At 41.0% G+C, this 24372-nt stretch overlaps 1 protein-coding gene and 1 long non-coding RNA gene across 15 annotated transcripts in view; one reads left to right on the plus strand and one right to left on the minus strand.

Moving 5' to 3' along the window:
* The window catches only part of ADGRB3 (adhesion G protein-coupled receptor B3), a 445420-nt gene extending 427258 nt beyond the window's left edge, over window positions 1–18162 (minus strand). For 10 of the 12 annotated variants that reach the window (XM_063152986.1, XM_063152987.1, XM_063152982.1 and 7 more), the window contains exons 1-2: window positions 17922–18162; window positions 14430–15198 (exon numbers count right to left, since the gene is read on the minus strand). In XM_063152986.1, coding sequence (XP_063009056.1) covers window positions 14430–15183 — 754 coding nt within the window. In that variant the 5' untranslated portion in view covers window positions 15184–15198; window positions 17922–18162. Of the gene's footprint in view, window positions 1–14429; window positions 15199–16413; window positions 16686–17670; window positions 17798–17921 lie in introns of those variants that run through there. The other 2 variants (XM_063152980.1, XM_063152981.1) reach the window with 2 other exon arrangements.
* Window positions 18163–18317: 155 nt separating this feature from the next.
* The window catches only part of LOC134416383 (uncharacterized), a 52430-nt gene continuing 46375 nt past the window's right edge, over window positions 18318–24372 (plus strand). For all 3 annotated transcript variants that reach the window (XR_010027254.1, XR_010027256.1, XR_010027255.1), the window contains exon 1: window positions 18318–18439. This is a non-coding gene — a long non-coding RNA (uncharacterized LOC134416383). The remainder of the gene's footprint in view (window positions 18440–24372) is intronic.

Below are 24372 nucleotides of genomic sequence, written 5' to 3' on the forward strand. Positions count from 1 at the left end.
TGCCCATTTTTACCCATAAATGAATGTATTTCCATGTTGTTTATAATTCATGTGATTCCAGAGACTTATGTCCTTTAGATTAAGGTATTGTCAGTTTTGAGTAGACTACAGTGCATTTACCCATGACAGATTTATTAAAAATGTAGTGATTACTTGTGATAGTGAAACAACTGCAGTGAGAAAAATAAAACCTTGATTAAATAACACCTGCACCTTTGGCTTATGCTAACGACTAACTCACTTGTAACTGTGCTTCTATATCAACACAGAAATTAATGATTGCTATAAGAAATCTAGAAATTTCATTGTGAATTTCAGTTTTAAGAGAGTGTGTGGCTCGTCCTAGCAGTTCTTGTGCTTAAGCTGATAAGCACCCAAAACCAAAGAACATGAGACTCTATGACTAACCTTCTTCCCTTCAATCCTACTGACAACAGAAGACATTAAATACTAACACAAGCAAGGCCTGACAAGCAACATCATTAAAATCCCCAAGGCTACTGCAAATGGATCAACTAACAATATTTTCACATGGTCTAGATACCTGCCAAAAGAGAGCTGAGCAGAATTGAAAGCTGTATTTCAAGCAAGTGGTGCAGATGATCTGAAATTAGTTCCTGAAGAGCCTATGTGGGAACATTCCTGTTCCCAGTGGCCTAAATAAAGGCTTTCAGGACTGCACACTGAACTCTGTTCCCTCTGTGAGCTTGGCTGGGGACCTAGGTGAACACATGAGTGTGCAGTGTGACAGAAAAAGGTACATGACCTGCTGTAGACCAACCTCCACATGCTCTTGGGCAATGCTGTATATCTGAGAGAATATTGAGCTGGTCCAAAAGACTTTTTCTTTCTTAGAAAAATACACAGCCATAGAAAAATATGGAATATCCCTTCACATATAAACATGCTATTTAAAGGAAGTAACACTTGGGGAGGAAGAGTTGCATGTTTGTAGTTGTACTTAGCCTGAGGAAACTTAAGCCCTTGGTTTTTTGGGATACTGCTCTCACTAGTAGGCAAAGGACTCATGTAAGGTGTCAGTAGCTTCTGGAATTCCTATGAAACTACAGCACTGCAAGACATAAGAAAGCAAGATTTATGGGGTCAGCAGGAGCAACTCAAAGGAAACACACTATGTACTGGAGGTTAAAGTGATTCCTGACCGAGGGAACACTAGGCTGTGGGACACATACACATTTAATTCCCATCCCTGCTTAGCCCACTGCAATTTGGTTGCCTGACTACACTCTACCATTAGAGCAGTACCAGGCCCTGCAGAAATGAATGAGGCATGGGCTGGAAGGCATATCCTGCCTTTTCTGACTGAAAGCTTTTTTGTGCATAAAACCAATGGAGAAAACCGGTGGAAGCAGATGGCACAGGGCAATGGGAGAAAAGAAACAGATTTGCCAAGAACACAGAGGAATGATGGGCAAACTAGAGCTGGGAATACTGGACTCTTCAGTGACTTCAACCGGCTGTGTGACTGGAGTAATGAGGAAACAGCAGGGGATTGAATACAGGGATTCTATTACCTTGTTCAAGCCTGTGCACTTCTCGGGCTAGCTGAAATAAGACAGGTTTTTGTTTTGTTTTCAGAGTTCATTCATTTGTAATTCGTATGAAGCTTCTGAGTTTGTTTACTTCACCTGTTTTATGCCCCAGATGTGATAAACTGTAAGCTTAGAGCACTAATAAGACTGGTGCTCTGTGAAAGTGCAAGCTTCTGGGAAATCTGAGGGTTTAGCCGAAAGAGTAATGTAAAGAGCTAACAACCCAGACACAAGGAAAAGCACAGGGTGACCAAAGGGGAAAAAAATCAAAACCCATGCTTAGAGCGAGTATAATTTCAAGGGAAGCTTAAGTAGGTATAAACCTCATGTTAGGAGCTGCAAACCAAGAAGCCTGCTCACTATTTAGCTCCATCGGGGCACTGTGACAATTTCTAACAGAGAACTACAAGTTACAAATACCAAATACGCTGAAACGGACTTTGTGGCCTGAGGGTCTGTCTTATGAGAGGAACAGTGTGTGATCATCCTTCAAGTTAGCATGCACATAATGTATTCTCTGATCAACACAGCACTTTGTGTCTTCGCCAGCACATCACTGCTACCATGAGCAATGTGTGTCTGCCAAAGGAACAAAGAAGAATACCGGGAGTCTTTTTAACTGCATGCCAAAAGGATCCCTGTCCTGAAATGGCAGAATTCCCGACTGTATCACAATACCAGCCACAATCTTGGTGTCATATCGCAATAGTGTCTTTCAACAGAAGAGACTTCGCATCTCCAGTATTTTTTCGTAAAGAAATCTCCAGTCTACCCTCGGTCTATTCACCATTTTTTAATTTATTTATGCATTTCAAATTAATCCACATAAAACAAAAAATACCTTCTAAATTTTTATCTTTTAAGTTAATTTGAAATCTGATTTTCTCAGTGTAAATATCTGCATAGACTTCAGAATAGAACACTGATTCTCCCTAATTTGCCAAAAAATTATCACCTTTCATTATTTGCCTTTAAAATGCACAAAGACTGTAAGCAGTCATGACACATAAGCTCAGGATTTGTAATGATAACTGAGCTTTGATGAAAGATCGGACAAGACTTCTAAATCCTTGGTTGGTCTCAGACATGTAACAAAGACCTATGTTAGCAGAGCTTTGCAATTCACAACATTATGTTCTGCTAGCAAAATAACTTCCATTTATTGATATCAGTCCTAGCCAGAATAATAGCAACCAGATCTTAAAAAATATCCACATTTATTTTAATGTAAAGTTATTTTCTATGGTTTTCTATATCCATCTATTTGAAGTGAAATACTGGGGTTGAAGTATACATGGAATAGAAAATAAACCTCAGATATGTAAAAAAATCATTTGAAATGATGCCACAGCATTACTGCAAGATACACAGTTAGGATTTTTGAAAATGGCAGTTAGTAATCTCTGAAACCTAATAATTGCTATATAGTGTTTCTGCAGATAGCCAAAACACCTTGCATGCTTGTTTTGGAGTTCTCACCTCATGGCATCTGAGAAAATTACAAATTCTCTTGTTAAGATGATCTTTCTGTTGTATTTTTTGATAAATTCTCCTATGTATCCTAACATCCTTTACCGGCATATATTCTTCCACACTTCATATTGTAATAAATATCATCTTCCAATACTTCATAATTTAATGCCTTCTTATCAGGATGAACTGCCTGACAGTGACTGTCATCTCAAATGACTGTCAACTTTGTGTTTAGACATGTATTCTAGAGATAAATACAACCCCAAATTTACGCAAAAACAAGATGTAAAAAGCATCTATTTCTACAGCAGTTGTAAGTCATAGCCAAACATCAGCCAACTGCTCCTAAAGAAATTCTTGTTTTTATCCAGATGTGTCTAGTGTGATACCATTTGTCAAATACAAATCAATAATGTGACACTATTTCCTTCTTTTCATCTAGCAAAAAAATGATGCAAGTTTAAGAATGCTAAAATTTTGCAACAAATTCCATGGCAGTTTCTGGACACATTCAACATAAAAGGGAAAAAATACAATGATGATAACCACTGCCATTCTTCATTATTCTAAATCTATTTTAGTTTAGCCCTGTACGGCAATACATCCAGCACTGCAATTGCCATTAAAAGGCCTCAGGACATGTCAAGTATTGTCTGAACTTGTTTTGTTCTTCTTGGAGCTTTGTTCAGCTTGTTTAATGACCAGACAGCTATTGCCTGATTTGTTTAACTTTTGCTCATCTTAGTAGAACCATATTCTTTTCCCAGAGGGTAGCAGCAAACAGTGGATCTGTGTTTTACCCCAGCGCAGCAGCGCAGTGCGGAGGAGCACAGCGCGGGCAAAGAGCACAATGGGGAGCAGAGGTGTCCAAGCAGGAGACACGGGGGGCACTGCAGGTCTGGAAGGGTCAGTGAAAGGCAAAAGATGGCTTTGGGCATCCTAGAGCTAATGAATAATAATATACTAATGATCATCTAAAGCTGTGCAAATCTGGGAGCAACACAAAACTGAGTCCCAGGGTAACAAAAGCAAAGAATATTTATTGAACTCATGTAAGGCAGTCTACATATAGTAAATTAATTGCTATTATTGATATTTATTGATATTGATTTCATTTGATTGCAATTTATTGTTGTTGATGGGATTAATTTCTAATAATATTTAGAGAAAATATTTTTAAGAATAAAATAATGGCTTCCTGTTCTAATATTGATTAGACATATTTCAGGAACCCACATCTCCAATTGAGAGCATTTACCAGCAAACCTGCTTTTAATTAAATACCATTTACATGAGTAATGATGTTGATTCAATGAGTTTATTTATATACAAGTGAACACAAAAGCAGGAATTTAGTAATGTCTGCAAAATATTTAGATCCTACATCCTGGCATGCTTGGATACCCTGTCATGTCTTATTTATTCCAGAAATTCAGTTATTTTAAAGCTACCGTACATATAATGTTACCAGACTAAAACCTATTTTTTGCAAGAATTCAGATTTCACATGGACAAAAATACATTATCCAAAAGCTTAAAAACATGAAATAGTAGATAAATGTCAAAGCCTTTCATTCTCGTCATCTGTTTCATCTGACAAGCAACCAATAAACTCACACATTCATTTCAACCACCAGAAAATACTCAGGGAATACATGGATTTGATTTTCATCAAACTATGAGGGAAAAAAAAAAGACTTTCAGGTTTAGCAGTAATGGCACAATCTATACAAACTAAGTAACAGTGTGACACTGATTGCCAAGCAAAACTTTGACGTACTTCATAATATTACCAGAAGGCAAGGCAGTACTATTACAACAACACCACGGTAAAGGAACATCAAAAAGCATTTCCTAAAGAAATCAGGTAAGTTTATATGCCTCATCAAGACCCACACTGAGAATGAGGACCTCCAAAATGTCCATCCCAGGGCAGCCCACACCTGCTGGTGTTTAAGAGCCTCGAGGCAGCCTCAGCAAGGTGCACACAAGGGTCTGGGTGCTGCCTCACAGTGACAAGCAGCAAACTCCTGAGCAGAGTGATTCCAAAAGGTGGTCTTGGATCACACCAACTTGACCAACCTTTTCACAAGGCACAACCAGAGATGGCATCCTATTTTTATAGTGGCACTGTCCTTTTATAACTGTCTGTATATGAACTGTCAACCCAGGCCTGAATGTCTTGTGAACAATTGCAGCACTTGGAGCAATCTGGCTCTGCTTCTCAGAAGGTTCTGTCTGGTCAAGGAACAGGAATATTGTTGATTTTTCCCAATTATGAAGCTGTTCCAACTTTCATGAAAATATTAAAGATTCAGTGAATACATAATTGAAAATTCATTTACAAGGCAGGAAACACTGGTTTCCAGAGCAGATTCCAATTATTTTTAGGTACATTTAACTCTCCCAGGACAATAATCAGCAAACTTTTCTGAGTATAATTCTGCTCCAAAGAGTATAACCAGTATCTATTGCATTTATAAAACTATATAACAGCATAATCCACTGAAGCCCTGTGGCCCCAAACATAACTCTCACAATCTTATCAGTTGCTGGGATTGGCTAATATCCCAACCTTGGCACATCCCTCCCTTCCAAGGAGAGTGAAACTTTATGATATGCTCTGTATTATTAGTGAATTCCTAGACAATTGATGCAGACAGAACAGCTGGACAAGGTTGTGTACTCACATTACACCTGCAGTGCTGAACGTTTTCCCTCTTCTCCTTTGTCAGTGTGAAGCACATCTATCAACCTTCAAACACACCAGTACAAGCATCTGCATGTTTGCCAGTTACTGCAGATATTGGCCAACGCCACAGAACAAACAAAACACTTCCAAGGATAAAAACACAACCTGTTATGGTTCAAGCTGAAGTGCCCAGCTCTGCAGACAATTAAAATCTTCCATGTGTACAGTACAGAAGGGAATGAAAAGAATAGGATAGAGAAGCAAACACTATTACAAAAAAAAAAAAAAAAAAAAAAAAAAAAAAAAAAAAAAAAAAGAACCATTTAGGATTCAAAGAAATATTTCACATGAAATGCTCAGACTTCAGATTTTCCAAAAGCTTTTCTGGAAAAAGTAGTCTTGCACGAAGCGATATTGTTTTTCATAATCAGAGAACAGCATGAATTAGATTCTCTGATTTTCTAATCTGTAATTTAAACCCTTTCTAACTGCACTACTGGAATGAGCTGCAAAGGCTTTGCTGACTTATCCCCAAGCACTCCGTGCACACTTTCACAGCGATCTGCACCATTCTTTAATCGTCAGTGGGAAGCCCTGGATAAACATGTATCTTGGACTCTATTTTGAAGGATCTGCCAGTAATACTGTAATCAAACATGGTGCAACTGCCTAGAAACACAGTATTATGTAATTGGCTGCCAACCTGTACAAAAGAACAGGCAAGGGTAACATGTATCAACCACTTTTTGATAGACTTTTTTTACCTAAGCAAATTGAAACTGTGCTGAACCAGCATCGCTGCTTCTCCCCATCTCTTTTTTGTGCCACTTTTAGGTTCCAGTGGAAGCTTAGCTGGGCCATTACAGCACACTTGCCCAACATCAAGATCATACATCTAAAAAACCTAAGGTGAATAATTTTCTACTTGGCTGGTACACTGACATAACTCAGCGAAGGGAAAGCAGTAAAGCCACAATGGGGCCTCAGATTCTCACAAGCAACATGTTATAGCATACCTCAGAGAGTGACAATGGGTAACAAATTCCTATTTAACATAAGGAATGTAGGTGCATCCCTACATAATAATTATAATAATAATTATGTAGGTCTATGCCTACATAACTGATGAATGAGCTAGCAGTACATGAAGAACAACAGGTACCAGTCAGCTCCCAAAATGTTTCACATCTCCCAAAGAATTAAAGAGAGCAATTTAGCAAAAATTGCCCAGAAGTGGGTGACACGTTCACCCCATTGTCACCAATTTTTTACTAAGCTACCAGAAAATGGATGCTGTTCAAATTTTATATTTTTTTGTTGTGGTTTCTGCCATTTCTAGGAGATATAAATAAAATTTGGACTTAATTACTGACAATAGCTTGCATCCAAATTTCAGCTGCACACAATTTCAACATCATCTAAGAAATACTAATTTGAGTGCATCATATGCTTTTTTCCCCTCCAAAAAATGAAAAAGAAACTGAAATAAAGCAGACAGAGACAGACAAACCAGCTACAACTGAAAGAAATGCAACAAGAAGCTACATAAGTGAGTTTTCTTGAAAGTACGTCTGCTTTGCTCCACCAAATGTCAAGGATGGTTTCAAAAGTAAAACTACAGGGAATTATAAAAAAGAATTTATAAATTAAAATTATGAAATTATTTTCTTTTGCTAGTAGAAACACCTTATTACTTTTTCACACCTTTTTCGTCAGGTCTAATCTAATCTATGTTTAGACCAAATTATATTGATGGAATGGTGAATTTGTCTTGAGTAAGGACAACAACTTGGCCTTTGCAGGCAAAGTAACAACATGGATCTCGTACTTTGTTATTATTGATTGTTCTTATTAATTCTGATGGTGGCTAGTCCATCAGAAAATTGTGTCAGTAATTTGACAGAAACTTTATTTATACCTTCTCTAAAAGATTAACAAAACCGAGAAAGACTTTGAAAAATTTGACTGTCTTCCTCTTGAGATTAAACTAACATCAGAAAGGCTGAAACTCTGAAATATTCATAAATCAGTGATGCATAATTTGTAAATTTGTATTTTATATAATATACAACTTTCTCTGTCCTAAAGAGCATTTTATATTTCTTGTTAACAGTGAATGCAAATAATGCTCAATGGAATTCTGCAGTGACCTTTGTTATATTATAATTACTGCATATTTATAAATGAACAACTAAACTCCAATTTGAGAGCTACAACAACTTTGAGTTGGAATCCTTTGATAAAACACAACTGAATAAACTTCATAAATTTAATTCCCTAAGAAGAGAAAAAGAAAGTCTCCTCTGAAAATTCCTCTGTGTATACCCACAGACAAAGCAGATTTTGCCATGCTTTTGCAAGCAGAAAACTAAACAAAACAGCAATATGGACAGATTTGAACAGAAGAGGATAAATTGCTTTAAAAAGAGCACAGGAGAACAGATTGAATGTAAAACATCATATAATCACTGTATTATATAAACACATAAAAAAGAAATACGCAGGTGTTGACCACCACATAATAATAAAAAAATCCAGTACCTGTGTTATGTCATAATATAATTCCATGTAATGTCACTAAGTCTTAACAACTGAAATCCCACTAAGTAAGCAGAACTTCCGCTTACTTCTACATCAACTTCTGCTAATGGCTGCTCTATACTGGAACACTTCCACATTTGTCAAAAGCACACGAAAATCAGAGGGCGAGGTCCAAAATACAGTACACATATTGTGGACCTTTCCCACCCAGATAAAGGGTAATTGGGAGCATTTGAAGACAAAAGGCACACTTTACTGGTACCAGAAAGGCCAACAAAAAAGGCAGGACTGGTGTGAAATACCTCAGGGTACAGGACTCAGAACTATCAAGCACTTGTTCAGTGGAGGCAGCAGCAAGACAGTCTGAATTCCGTTCCTAATTTGGATATTTGCTTTGACTTCATTTTTAGCATTTAATTTGTTTCTATACCTTACCCATTCTTTATCACTGGTTTCTGTTTATATCCTGCATTTCTTAGAGCGGAAGTTTGTAGCAGCATTTATACCCAGTTGAGAGCAAGTCTAACAATGTTTGAGTGCAATACTGTACACAAACAGAGGTTTCATTCAAGGAAAAATGACAGGTTGAGAAACTAAAATCCCGGTTTGGGTCATAACATCCTATTCAACTGAAGCCATGAACGTTTTAAACAAGCAGTGAGTTGATGAAAAACTGCTATTCAAATCCTATACAAGGCACCTGTAATCCCTCCTAAGGCAAACATTAGACTGAAGCTGGCTGATTTTCCCCAAAAAATAACATGCCATCACATTAGTGTGTGAGAAGTGCTGAACAAAATACTGACAGAATCTGTGATACCAAAGAAATTACCACCTAGAGAGAGAAGTACATTTACTAATAAAGTATTTAAATTACTGGAAGCAAAGCCATTTATATAGGCTTTTTTGTATCATAAAGGAAATGGCCTGGGTATTTTCCTTTTTCAAAGCATCAGACTATTCACTCATGGATTGATCCAAATCCAACCGAATTCCATACACATACATGAAGTGCTGATTACTCTTGCACACAAACTTCGAAACTTCATGCCAAAACACAAATCTTCACAGTTTACTGAAGTAAATCAGGTGGCAATAATCAATACAGCACAAACTAAAATAGAGTCATTAGTGATAATCACATATGATAATTTAAAACAAAGCTAAGGCTTATTAAAGGAGGCGCTGATCATAACTGCTTTTTCTACAGTGCACTGCATCAAGAAAAGAATTTGAAATAAAACTCACATGACTGTGATAAAGCACCCTATTATGAGTGGTTCAGAATGGCTCAAATATGTACTAAAAGGACAAAGTTTTAGGTGATCATTTTCTTCTAGCAAAGAAAGTCAAAATAGGGCATATTATGTAGCACATAAGAATCCACATGAGATTTAAAAATATTTCCTTCCATGGGGAACCATAGTCACAAACACGATCTCTTTAACTGATTCTGTTAATGTCGAGTAATATTTTGGCCATGAGCATTTTAGCAGGAACAATATTTATGTAAAAAAAATTACTTAAAGTGAAAATTATTTTCTTTATAGTCTAGATTTTCACTGAGATTAAACAACTCATTACAGTGTAATAACAAAACTGCTTAAAACTGCTCATAACCTGCATGGTAACCACTTATTTCAGTATTTCAGTTTAAAGTTTTTTAAAAATATTTTGTAAAATATAATGAAAAATACTCTTCACACAAAATTCAAAAGTGTGTTTTTCCTCATCCTCCTTTGTCCCCTTGAACTCATGAATAAAAGAGCCACTGCAGGCAGAAGAATTTAAAAATTATTAAGCTTCTTTCAAGTATGTTACTTGTACTCATTCAATATTTTGGACAACTGTTCTATTTATTTTTGATTTTCTAAATTTTACTTTAGTCTCAAATAGTTGTTGCACACTAAATATTAAACATTCCTGTCAAAGTACATGGTTGTTAGACTCCATTTTGTAATTTTTGATCTTACTAGACAAATCCTTCACTGATTTAACAGTTTTAATCCTGTGATGGAGCCATGATATGACATGTTATTACTGACTATGACTTCCTGACTGGGGATGTCCAGCCTACTCATTGAGCTAGTAACCTCTGGGTATGTGATGAATATTGTGAATTCATCTCAAATGTGTGCAACAGGAAGTGGGCATTCATGGAATAGCACATAAATAAATGCAGACATGTCATGAAGGTTCTATAAAACTGTGTGCATCCTACATCTTACTATTATTCAACAGTGTGACATAAACTGTTATTTTAAAGACCTATCTATTACACTAAATCCTCTATTAACATCTCTGTGTTGTCAGATTTGAAATCAGGGGGAAAAAAAATCAGTTGCTGAATACTGAGATGCTGGTACACAGTGAGCTCTTAGAATTTCTGACGAAGTAGACCAAAGCTGCATTTCTAGCATAATAAAATGTCCCTAGTAAAATTATTTTAGGCCATGTGAACACAAAATACAAGATTAAGCCTGGAGCCTCAAATGATGAAATTTAATAAATGTGAACATCCCTTATTTTTTCCTCTTGGATGTAAGTAACAGGTCAGTTCTTTTAGGAGGAACCCATCAGATCTGTCAAAGTAACTAATTACAAAACTCCACAATAATATTATGGCCACAATAAGAAAAAAAATTTTTGGATTCCCTCTTGGATTGACTGCATGTTTACTAGTCTTGGAACTGAGTCCCGTCTTATTGACAGAAACCTCATGATGTACTTCAGTCACAGCACTGAAGATCAAGAGGACAAATTCCCCACAGCCCTCAAATTTAGGATCCTGCCAAAGTATTCACTGAGATCTATTTGCCAGTGCTTTGATCCCGGGTAAGCATCGCAAATGCAAGGCCACAGAATAGGATCTAGATACAAGGAAACTGCGTCTAAGTAAAATGGTAGCGATTTTCAATATTGCCTTAATCAATGACACCAAAGATGATCTTCCTACAGAAGAAATGCTGAATAAACCACATATTTCCAAACCATTTTATTAAAAGCAATAGTTACAGCTTCTACTTTTTTTGACCTAGATCCTTTCATTGTTCAACACTTCAGAACATTTAGAAACACAATCATCCATTGTATACTTGTCACATCTTTTGTAAAATGCAACACTTCTTAAAAAGGAAAAATACCGACTTTCATGCATTTTCCTAAGCCTGTTATCATATTCCAAATTGTTAAAGTCTTCAGAGATTCAAAACAGAAACAGTTGGCTTTAATCTAAATGCTCTCTATTTACATAAGGGTTCTAAAATGTGACTGAAAATAGTTTTGGGAAATGATTTTACACTTCATACATCAAGATTGATGAAAGCAATTCTGATGGATGGGAAGGTTTGCATAATACTTAGAAAGCTGTCAGGTCTTTGCAATTCCTTTCCAAAAGTCATTTCTAGGCAATGTCAGTACCAAACCTCAAAATAATGCACCAATTCATAAAACACAGTCTTACCAAATCTAGAGCACTTTCTCCATAGTAAACTCCATTTCCCTTAAAACTCAACTTACACTAGCAAAACTGTACTTTCAGTTGCCACTACGAACCGTAACAACTATTTCTTAGTTATTGGTCTACCTTATTTATGCCACCTGTGCCAATCTAACTTCAACTAGATTGTCTGTGAAAACAAAATTTGTATTTCTTGCCTTAATGTTCGCTGACAGAAGTGATGAACTGCATCCCGTTTGTAGCAAGAACATTCTATGTTTTGATTCCTCAATAAGGCCTTGATCTGAACCACGAACCAGCTTTTTCCAAAGAGATACACCTGACTGATGTGCTTAATGAGTGCAACTGTATCTACAGAAGACAAACACACCTCCCTTGCAGATTTTTAGCCTTTTGGGAAAGGGAAAAATGTTTTAGACACTGAGTGGAAAACAAAAAGCTTACTGCTAACTGAGAAGTACTCTTAGGCTTAATTTGCAAATTGATTATAACTTTGAGTAAAAATCTGATGAAAATTTTCGAAGTGCATTAACTGAAGTAATTCTAAAATTGTAAAAATCTTCCTCAGTACAAAACTGGCCCCACTAAATAAAGTGATAAACAAGCAAATCAAACCTTCCACCGACCAAATGAAATTTCCACCCTCCATTTCTCAAGCTCATATGCAGGAGAACCCAAGAGTAGGAACAAGAATCAAAATATGTCTGAAATTGGAAGCAGAATATGCTGGAAACACGTTTCAAAATTTAAGGGAAGAAAAAAACCAAAGAAAAGCTTGCCCTAAGCTTCCTCTGTCCTTTCAACTAAGCACGTTTCTGAAACAGATGCTTTAGCCTAGATACACTTATCCCTTTGGAATTTGGTGTATTTTGGGGAAAGATGTGAGAGCCCAACGTGCCCGCGCTGCCTGGCCCCCCGCCCCACGAGGGAGCCGGTGCCGGAGGACGGAACCGGAGGCAGGGAGGAAGGACGGGCCGGGGCATGCGGGGGGATGCGGGGGGATGCGGGAGGATGCGAGCGATGCGCGCCCGCCCTCCGCAGGGCCCCGCGCTCCCTGCGCGCGTTCCGCTCCGCGCTGTTCCTGCTCTCCGCGTTCCGGGGCCGCGCTCCCCCGCGCTTCCCGTGACTCGCGCGGCCGAGCCCGGGGGCGGAAGCGGCGCCTCCCCCCGCGGACGGGCGGTGCGAGCGCCCCGCACCCGCGCAGCGTCTGAGGCACCGTCCCTTCCGCTGCCCCGCCCGCCGGGCGCTGCTCCGCTCCGAACGGTGCGAGCCACCCTCCCTGCCACCGAACGGGCCTCGCTAGGGGCTTTCTGCGGCAGCCGGGCCGCCCCCGTCCCTCAGAACCGTTCTGGTCCGGGCCGGCGGCCGAGCGCGGAGCCGCAGGACGATCCAAGCGTCCCGCTCGCCAGCCTTCCCCTCCCCCGGCCCTGCCCTTGGCCGCTGGCACCGCCGCAGCTGGAGCAAGTTCAGCTTTTCTTCTCCCACAGCACTGGGGCTTGGCTGCCCTTAAAGAAAATTCTCTCCTAACAACGTGTCAATGTTACATTCCTCCACAAAGCAACTTCTATTAGGGGGGCTGGGAGCTTGGCACTGCCTCGCCACAGACTGAGAGCTTTGTGGCTATGCAAAAAACAAGGAGAGAGGGAACATTTCCTGCATTAAAATGCAATACCCCGGGCTCGATGATTTATCCTCACCCTCCCCCCATTCCCGCACGGCAGCTCTGAAGGACCCCCTCGCCAAGAGCCTGCATCCAGTGCCCCCATCTATGTTCAACCCACGCTTTCCCTGCCTCACAACCCTTCAAAGTCCTTCTAAAAATCACCCTCCTGCCCCAACCGCTCCAGAATTCAGGCTAAAACAGGAGGGACTAGCAGAGGGACTAGGTGGAAGGCTGCCGTGCTAACTGCTGGATCCCTGACTTCCCACCCTTCCGCAGCAGCCCCCTCCCCTTTTTCCAGCAGGGACATGAAGCAGCTGCTGGAACTGGAGCAGCTGCTGGGAATGACACATCAGTCCCCTCCTCGCTAATACTGCAATGAGATTCTGAGCCTCCATCTCCGGGAGCAGGGACTGCCTGGGGAATGGGTGCAGGAGCAGCTCTGGCCCCTTCCCAGAGCTCCCAGGAGGTTAAACCAGCATGTCCTGCCTGCACAGTGCCTCGCCTCTCCAGGCATCTCAGGCAGAGGCTTCACCCTTAGGAATTGCATTTGCTCTTGGTTTATTTGTAGGTTGCTGAGGTCTGGCCCAGGGACCAGGTGTCCTGAACATTGTAAATTTCTTGGTCTTTTGGTCAGGTTGCCTGCATGCCTTTGGAAATGTTTTCCTTGCAAAGTCGAGGGATCATATCAAGAAGGCCAAGGTTTTGCAGTTGGGTGGTTGCTGTAAGGAGATGGTGAGGGGGAGAGTGATTTCTGGCTCACCACCTGTGGGCATTACTGTAAGTGAGGCCTTAGAACAGATGGGTCCTACTTGTGAGGAGTTTCAACGGTGCTCAGCAGAACTATAAGCTGTAGGTTAGGCCAGTTTAGAAATGAAAATTCAGCCTTCCCTGCCTTTAAGGGAGTGTGCATCTTCTCCAGCCCTTTCACCTCATCTAGAGGAGAGCCAGAGTGGAGAGCAACTGAAAGGAATGTGAGTATTAAGGAGAGCTGGCAGCAGGACTTACACACTGGCATGGCATTCAGCCCCCCCTCCAAGGAGCACCTACCTTCCTTTGGCGGCCGCTTGGCTTCCCTGGTGAGATTGCAGACCTGGGTGGTTTGCAGCTCCTGGGTCAGGCAGCCTTCTGTCTGCTCGTTGAGGGGCAGCACCACGTTATTGAGCAACACCAGGGACTGGTCGTCTATTCCCCACTCTCCCAAATGCTGAGGGCAGGTGCATTTTGTATACATGATCCCACAGGACTCGGTTCTCCCATTTTCAGATTTCAAGCAGCTCTCCAACCAAGTGCATAACACATGGCACCCAAACTGGCTCGGGCTCACCTTGTTCAACACCAAAAATTCAAAGAAGGATTTGTGGTCTTCTTCTTTTTTGTGTAATCCTGGGAAGTTGATAGGATAGACACGACGTATCTGAATAAAATTCTTATCATACTGCAGAAATACAAAAGCATTCTTGGAGTTGCAGAGCTGCATTATAGAATGGTTATTTTTTAAAAGATCCTTTATTTTTTCATGAGAAAAATGATCAAACTGATAAGCCAAGAGGGAAAAGTTGGAGCAGCTGAAGTCCTTTTTGGAAAATTTCAGGTAAATACTATATTTGGTTGGATCTGGATTTTCCAGCGTCCAAGTGCAGTTTGTGAAGTTTTTAGGAAACATTTCACTTACAGAATACGATCCATAAATGACCCCCTTCACCAACGTGGAACACCAGAAGTCTTGGGCAGCATTAAATCCAAACATAACCAGTAGATAGGTGGAAAATATATAAATCAGCAAATTACGAACAGCCTTCATCCTATGTCATTTGGCCTGCAGGAGATGAAACGAAATAAAAATGCAAGTAGAATTCTTCACGCATAGAAAACCAAACTCCTTCCAATATTCGAGCCAGCTGTTTTCAAGCTTGCAGTTAGAGCCCCTTTCAGAAAGAAGGGCAGGTAATTTTTATTTTATAACGCAAGGGCCGGGGTTGCTGCTGTGTGCACAGCGCCACCACGCGGCCATCGCCGCAGACACGGCTGCCACGGACAAATTAAAACTCAACGTCTATTAGATTATTAATAGGAATGTCCTCTCCTCTCTAGGATTTAGTCATCATGGCGTGGACTAGAACTGCTCAACTTAAGCAAAAATCCAGATGCCTTACCTGACAGACCAAGAGAAGAGAAATTTATTTATTTATTTATCCAAAAAGTAAATAATTAATCGGCTGTAGTTATGTACGTGCATATACGATACCCACATGCAGAATTTCACCAGAATAGGACAAGAAAGCCAGTAGAATTTGTTATATATTATTTTTCTCCTAAGTCTGAGAAGTAACTGAATTATTACAACTATAATTTAAAAATGCTCAAATTACTATTTGCTACAGATAGAACATTATCTCCCATATGCCTACATGTCTTCACCGTGGCTGCCAGGTCTCTAAAAAGGCAGCAAATACTGAGATGAATGCATTAATAAAATTTTGACAGTATTGAAGAAAGAAACAAAGACAGATGGATATAACTACTGCTGGTCTGACACGATCACTAAATGCCAGCTTTTTAAGATAATAATTTCAATGTGCTTCAGCCTCTAAGGATATACAAAATGGATCACAGTATTAGTATTACAATCAGTAGCTCTATGTAACTGGCCATGCTACAGCAGGATCTCTGCACCTATTGGACTGCACTTGCCCTCTGATTACGAATTACTTGTACTGTCTGATTAGCTCCTGTATTTTGCAGCCCTGCGCTTGAACAAGGAAAAAAAATATTACATTTTCTCTGCTAGTATCTCCAAATAAAGCTGGTTTACTGCACCTGCCAACTCTCAGAGTCTCCACATGCTCTGTTTCTTTTAACAGTGTCCTAGGTTCATAGAGTGAACCTGAGTTACATTTATCTCCATAATGATATCAAAAAATTTCAGGTTGAAGGTTTTCAGCATTAACCTTTGAAAAGTTGCTTATCTCTTACAAATGAGTAGTTTTTTACTCTCTGCTCTTAAAAGCAAGCAGAAAGAAGTGATACCAACCTAATTTCAAAACTCTCTAGATTGCAGTCTCTTCCACTGTTGCTCTGTGAGCAGAGGCACACACACACACACACAGGCACGGTTACTGAGTTTTGATGTGTGTCTTTGCCTGGCTTTTCATCTCCTCACCAAACAGCAAGGCATCTTCTGTTTCCCATTGCGTAACACACAGCAAGTCACCGGATTAAGCTCCCTTGAAGAGATTTTCCTATCTCCTAGATTATATTGCAAACTCTGAATCCTGAAATGGGCAAAAAGCAGTACCAACTCTAACCCTCTTTATAGCAGAGGTTTAAAAAAAAAAAAAAAGAAAAAGAAAAAGAAGCAGGGCTGCTGCTGGGTCTATCCACATGGTCAGATTTTCTCCTTTCTGAGCATCCGTCTCAGTGAATAACATGGTTCTCCTTCTCCAAACAGGGCTGGTACAGCATTTAAGGTCTTAAAAAAGAGAAACTTATTGGGAATTCTGGAAACAATTTCTCCTTTGCTGAAGCACTTTGCAGGCAATGCAGTTCTGCGCAGTGTTATTCAGGATGGTGTAGGCGTTGAAAGCCAATGTGACAATAAGTGTCTAAATTAAGAATTCCACCCATGAAAAAGGATTAATTTTATAATCTGGAAAGTAGAAAGGGAGCTTATTTGCTTTTCTGTTTGAAAAGGAAAAAAGCCTCTGACTTTTTCCATCCTGTGTAATATCTGCACTAGAAAAAATAAAGACCTCTGCAGTGCTAGGCTGTTTTCTATGAAGAAATGTAAAGCCCTCATTTTAGTTGTGCATTTGTTCATGCACGGCTACTGAAACAGAGCACTGTCTTAATCCCTGTCTCCCTGTGTGCATTACACACGCACACAAGCACACACACACGAACTCAGGGTGCCGGCAGCCTTCAGTTAGTTTGCAGCATTGCTAGATGCAGAGTGAACCTGCTCGCTGCAAGGATTAAGACACCCAGATTAAAAAGATCTTTCTTTTCCACGGAGGAAGGAGTTAAACAATGGCCACAGAGGCTTACGGTCGCCTATTTGGGAAGGGGGAGAATTCTCTTCTGCTGAAAAGAAACGGGCATTTAGTTTGGATATTCCCCGAACTGATTTTCTAGGTGACACTGTAGTTTAGCCGAACATAGACGGCGCCATCACTCCATTTATTTTTTTTTTCCCCCAACAGAAGACCCACTGACTTCTCTTATTTTAACTTCCTATTAACCTAACAATTCCCCCCACCCCCCATACAAATTACCCCAATCGTGCACAAACCTCAGGTTTTCTCGGTCTCGCTGGAAATTACTCTCAGGGAAGCAGACCTGTCGCAAAACGGACTTCTCTAACTTTTAAACTGCAGCGCTGAAGTAAATGCGGAGATCATTTCGTATGTGCTGTCTCTCTCTCTATCCTTCAGCAACAGCCTGTCCCCCTCCTCCGCCGCCTCCTCCCCGGAATCCCAAGCTAAAAGCTCTCCAGTCGTAATCCCTGGAAATGGGAAATGGAAATGCCCGGGGCACCCTTACCTTCCACTCCGAAAGCTGTCAGGCTATTTCTCTAAAACACTAGCACCATAGGCACACGTCCCAACAACAGTGATGGAGAGATTCCCCTTCTGACGGAAGCACCGTTTCCCATTTTCCCCGGCTCAGGTTCAAAACCAAGATTTAAAAAAGCAGCAGAAGATAAAAAACGCAGCGAGAAAATCCCCGCACACCACACGCACACCCCACCGAGGGAAAAAATCAGCTTTGGCTTCGGATCCACCAAATCCAACCACATGAAGGGAAAGAAAACAGGAAAAAAAAAAAAAAAAAAAGAAAAACCAAAAAAAACACAACCACCTCAAACCAGCGAGACTGCAGGGGAAAAAAATGGAAGTGGCTGAGCAAGCGAAGGTTTTTTTTGTTTGGTTTTTGTTGTTGTTTTTTTTTTTTTTTTTTTTTTACTTGAAACAAAGTCTCAGCACAGCAGCCCGATGCACGGCGACGCCAGGCAGTCGACGGTCTGAGAGAAGGACTAAGGCGCTAGTGCGGATTTGTTGGTGGGTTTTGTTGTTGTTGTTGTTGTTGTTATTACTAATAGACTTATTCCTCCTTCCCTCCTCCTCCTCCTCCTCCCCCCGGGCACTAATGGCCGGACAGCGGCGGGGGGTCCTCGGCTGCCGATGTCGGGGAGCGGTGTGAGCGCCGGGCGCGCAGGGAGCACGGCGGCGGCGGCGGCGGCGGCGGGAGCGCGTCTCTGCCGCTGCGTGTGGCTCTGCCCGTGCGCGCGTGCGCGCGCGCCCGCGCCTGCCGAGCCCGCCCGCCTCCGTGGGAGCCGCGCCGGGAGCGCGCGCGCGTGTGCGCGCCCCGTGCGCGCCCGCCCCCGCGCGCCCCCGGCCGCCCGCCGAGGGAATGCGGGGGGGGGAGAGTCCGCGTGCCCGCGGCGCCCCCCGGCCCCGACAGCCGGGCCCGCGGAGCGGTGCGCGCGTCACGGGCGCTCGGCGCGTCCCGGGAACGCCGCTCGCCGCGCCCGGCAGGGCTCCCCGGCCGCCGTTCCCAGCGCTGCGCCCCGGCGTCAGAAAAACCCGCGGGCGGGGAGCGAGGGAAACGGGGACGCCGGGGCGGGAAGCTCGCACTTGATCTCCTTCCTCTTGTTTTTCCTTCCAAAGCACAACCTCCCCCTCGCCGCAGCCCCGGGAGCTGTCGGCTCGGCCCCGCGATGCAGATTAACTGATACGGGGCTCCCGGGATAAACCCTCTCAAAGTGCCGCCCGCCTCCGACTAGAAACAATAGCAATTTTCTCAGCGCGGCTGCGATTAACGCCGCGTTTGCTCCCCGCCAGAGATGCGGCCGTGCCCGCTCGCAGCCGCATCCCCTCGGTCGCTGCCGCCCGCCGCCCTCCCGCGCGGGAAGGATGGAGAGCCGGCCGGGCTCCGGCGCCGTGCCCAGCGCGGGAGCGGCGCTGCCCCGGCGGAGAGCGGAGTTTGCGAGGCGGCAGCGGCTGAAGTGGCACCGACGGCGGCGGGCGGGGTCACACGGGGGAGGTTCATGAAGAAAGCTTTGCCACAAGCACGGCGCTCCCCTTTTTCTTTTGTTTTAGTTTTAAATTTTGCTGCATCCGGGTGTGTTTTTTTTGCCGTCCCCTCCCGCTGTGTCCCTCCTGCTCCCCAGGTCGGGTTGGGTTGTCCTCTGGTTCTTCCCGCTGGCGTGAGATATCAGGGCAGCCTGCACGACAACAGATATCCAGCGTGAAAATTAGGAGATGACATTTTAATAAATGCTGCTGTCAGTCAGCAGCTCTCAGCCTGGCTGTCGTGTGCTCCCACTGCTGCCATTCTGCAGAGAGCACAAGGCCCTGCTGAGTTCGTGGGGCAATGCAGCCCATCCACGCCTTCAAAGTTCATATGAATCATTGTTGAGTGGTTTTGGACACGACCTCCCACCCCGATGAAATGAAAGTTTAAATTTTTGGACAACATCCAAACAAATCAGTCCTTAAAGCAAGCGGTTTCCTCCCCTACAGTCCTGCTCTAGCCCCTACAAGGTTTGCATTCCAGTAAAACACAGCTTTTATGATTACAATTACATGCTGCACAAATTCTGATCAGAGGATTGCTGGTCACAAACCGCTTTCGACCAAAGTAAACCAAAACATGGTTATAGCTTTTTACTGTATTTTCCATAGGTATAAGCTGTAAACCACATCCCTGCTAGATTTTACACTCATAAATATGTTATATCCCTCTTGTCAAAATAAAACAAAAAGTACCTACCCAAAGCCAGGAAAATGTGAGAGATATTCAGGGTCTGTGCCCAGCAAATGCAATGCAATGAAAACTGAACTGTTACTGACTTAGAGATAATCAAATTCTCTCACATTTGGTGACATTCCATACTATCTGTGGGTGATCATCATGTCGCTTAAGGTACTTAAGGGGAACTTCTGTTCATTGGCAGAGTGATAGGAGCAGAACAAATCAAAGGTGTATATACAACGCAATATTTGGATATTTTTTTTCATCTCCTTTACATTAAATGAAGAACTGTAAGGTAAGTCACAAAAAAAACCAACTTGAATGAACTCTTACCTGTTTTCTATGGCATTGGCAAGTTGTAGCTCCATTAACTGTGAGTGGAAATTAAAAAATAATGAATCTACAAGGTATGATAAGTAATTGTCTTTAGACATCTCCTAAGTATTCCAACCCAGCGATTAACTTGAACTTTTCAATTTTGTGAAGACATAGCAATGCTGGAGAGGAGTCTGGGATGGATGAGTCCTTAACCTCTTGTCCACAAAATGAAGGAAAGGGTGGAGGTTGCACAAGTCATGTTTAGATTAACTATGGCAGCTGAGGGGCAGAGGAGTGGGAAATGATGGGACAGGGTGGGATGGGACAGCAGCACAGAGCACTCTGAAAATTTCTTTAGATTTGTACAATCAGACTTGAACAATTCAGGTTTTAATGACTGGAACTAAAATAAGCTATACCATTTTTCTGAGTACACAGATATCTACAATTCACTTGCAGGTGTTTTTCTTCTGCAATTGAGGCCAATTTGAGAAAAAAAAATTGTTTGCCAGGTGTCATGCAGCATTTGAGATAAAAGAAAAAATGTTATTTTGTATGTATGTGTGTTATTTTGATAGTCTAGAAGTGAGAGTCAGGATATGTTTAAGTCTGCAGAATATAAATAGGTAGAAATGTGACAATACATTTGTTTAATTTGGGCATGCAGATCACTTGTGTTTGGAATGGTCCTTTTTTGTGTGTACATTTATTCCTAAGCTACAGCCTGAAGGGCAGATGCAAAGTGAACCTATGCACATAATTTGGAAATATTGAGTAGATCAATCTTGTTTGAGTGCCTCTGTTAAAACCTAGGAATAATGCATTAATGCAATCCCACAGTGTTTCATGGGAGGGCTGTCAGCCCTGCATGGTGCACGTGGTGCCATCTGTACTACAAAGAAAGTATCAAGGCACTGAAAGAAGTGTTATGTAGCTCAGTAGTAGTGTTGTAGGGACAGGCACAACATAGTGAATGCTAAATTTATAGTGCTGCTTTCTAGACTCAATGCAATTGTTTCAGCAAGGTTGGGCTTGATCCAAACTAGGAGAGAGGGAGGAAAGTAATGTTTTTAAGTAATGTCCGTATTAATGAGAAAAATGAGGCTTACCCAATTTAATATGTTGGATGGAATAAATTAAAGGGCTTGTTTAGTTGGGATTTTTCCTCCAGATCTGCAGAAGTACTTTGGGAACTTCACTCTCTTGGTGACAGCAGCTAGATGATTTCAATCCAGATTTTAGTGAACATAGCACAAAATTCAGCACAGTCGGAATTGGAACTACCACTGACAGTTCTGGTGCAAATTTAAAAAGGAAGACCACAGTTTAAAGCAAGTGGCTTTGGAGAATGGACTGCTCTCTTACTCAATCACCAGTCACTCTTAGGGGGACTCGTTTCAGGTAAAGGTCACTGTTGCAGCCTGCAGTGTCGCTCCTTTGAGCAAATAAGACAGTCTCTCCCCAGTACTGAAGGCACACATTTTTTTAAAAAAACCCTTAAAATTGTTTTCAAGAAGGACTTTGTTCATTATTATTATTGTTATCATAATCATCGTGTTGAACTGACTCCAGAGTTATGCTTAGATATGTCCTTCTGTGTACACAAGAAAGGAAACTGTTGTTACAGACTGAATTTAGAGGTAAGAGTTGAGGGATAGTTACACTGAGCCTCTTGGCTTATGTAGAAGTGCCCCTGGTCTGTTTCCCACATCCCACTTTTCGTAGATGTGCAAGGCCCTTCAAAATCCCCTTTGGCAAGAATAGACTTTCTACTCTGCATTACATATTATTCTGCAGAACACCAAGCTGTATTTCCCAGCTCTGAGTCAGGAAAATGTTAAATCCAAAGCTGGTGTGACCACTTCAAGAGAAATGTTATGTAATTTGGTGTGAAGAAAAGAAATAAAATGGAAGATGCTGGCTATATTGCAGGCATTATAAAATTCACTAAATACCTAAATAAGAAGAGAATAAAATATTCTGTTGTTCCAACAGATTGAGAACAAATGCCAATTGGAAAAAAAATCATGGACTTGCACTTGTTTTCTGGTCCAGGATGTTACAAACCATTAAGATTTTAATGCATTTCTCTATTAATTTCAGATTCTAAGTGAATTTCCCCAGTATTAGTTTTCTCTCTGCTATTAAGAGGAAACATTAATTTAATAAAAAAATAGGCTATGTTCTGCCTTCTCAATTTTAAATATACTTGGAAAGATTATGTGATTCTAATTAATTTTATTAGAGAAGTGATTCATATATTCATAAATAGCTAATTAATAATGCAGCACCAGTAGATGGTGCTCAAGAATATATGGCATAACTGGAGGCATGGGTGAATAAAATGTTCTATTTTGAAACTGAAAAATTTTGACAAAAATACTAATTTGCTTTTGGGAAGTTGATTTTTTTGTCAATAATGTCACCTTCCAAATTCAATCAAACCATTGGTTGGTTGACAATTTTCAAGTTGAAAAAGTCAGTGGTTTACTTGCTTGTTTGTTTTCATTCTTTGTATGGCTTCTTCAGCAAAGGTTTCCACAAGTAATTCTAAATTGTGCTACTAGCTTTAAATATTTTGATATTGTCATTCAATCCAATAAATTCAATAACTGGGCCAGTTATTGAATTTATTGGATTAATAAATAATTAATATTGAATTCATGCAATAGGTGACACTAAGAGCATGGGCAGAAGGGGCCTGAATCACATGTAAGGCCTGTACAGAATCCTGCCACAGATGGTGGCTCTTGAAGGCTCCTGAGGAAGGTGCAGAAAACCCAGAATGCGAGTATTTTTGACAATCTGACTTCAAAAAATCTTACGTAGTCTCCAGTATGCAGAGCTCTTTCTAAGTGTCCAAAGAAGTCTAAGTTCTCCTGCAATACTCATTTAGCTTGTTTAACTCCATGCATTCTTATTTTCTACATAAGCACCTAATTGTTTTCAATCTTAAATTTTTTTTCTATCTCAACATTATGAAATGATGAGTCTCACAGCATAAATACTAAGTGAAAACTGATGTTCTGTTAGATTTGCTAGCTTTTTATTGATTTCAACATATTCATATGTCACCATATTCTTGTATTAACGCAGGGAGAAGTGAGATTCTGGCTAACTTCTAGCAGTTGTATAATATTTTTACCATGCCTCTATTTAATATCTTTTAAAAATATTCCACTCTGTTTCCACAAAAACCTGCTTCGATAATTCTTGTCCCTTTTCTCTTAAACACTTCCTAGTTTTCTGATATCTTTCTAAGATGTAGAAATCAGCACTGCACACAACAGTTCAGATCAGGCTGCAGCTCTGATTTTTATAACATTGTTTTTCTTTATCATCTCTTCTTGATTCATTTAATATCTTGCTTCTTCTGAGAGCTGCTGCACTGAACAGAGGTCTTCAGTTTGCTGTCCATGTCTGTTCTTTTTATCTGTCTCCTGTGAGAAACTTTGTCAAGCAAGTTTAAATAAATGATGTCTATTGGTTCTCCTTTGACCACTTCAGTAGTTTACTGATGTGTTGTAAACATTCTAGCAGATGAGTGAGGTATCATTTTCCTTTGCACAGATCTATCATCTCATGGTCTTGTGAGTCTTTTATTTTGTTATTTTTAATTTGTTAGGTACAGAATGTAAAATTTATGAATCTTTGATTACCTGATTCGTTCAAAACTCCTTTTATGATGCATGTGAAACATTTGCTACTCTCTAACCTTCCAGTAAAGGAGTTGTTTTTCAATTAGAGATTGCATAGCTCAACTACTTGTTCAGGATTTTCAGTCTTGTTGGCTTCCTGCTTTTCAAATGATTGATTTGTTCCAGCACCTCTTCATCTGATAGTACCTAATTTTTATTACCCAAGAGTAGATATCTCCCTAACATCCTCTATTGTGAAGACTGATGCAAATAAATCTTCT

The sequence above is a fragment of the Melospiza melodia genome, chromosome 3 (assembly GCF_035770615.1).
Source record: "Melospiza melodia melodia isolate bMelMel2 chromosome 3, bMelMel2.pri, whole genome shotgun sequence".
Lineage (NCBI taxonomy): Eukaryota > Metazoa > Chordata > Aves > Passeriformes > Passerellidae > Melospiza > Melospiza melodia.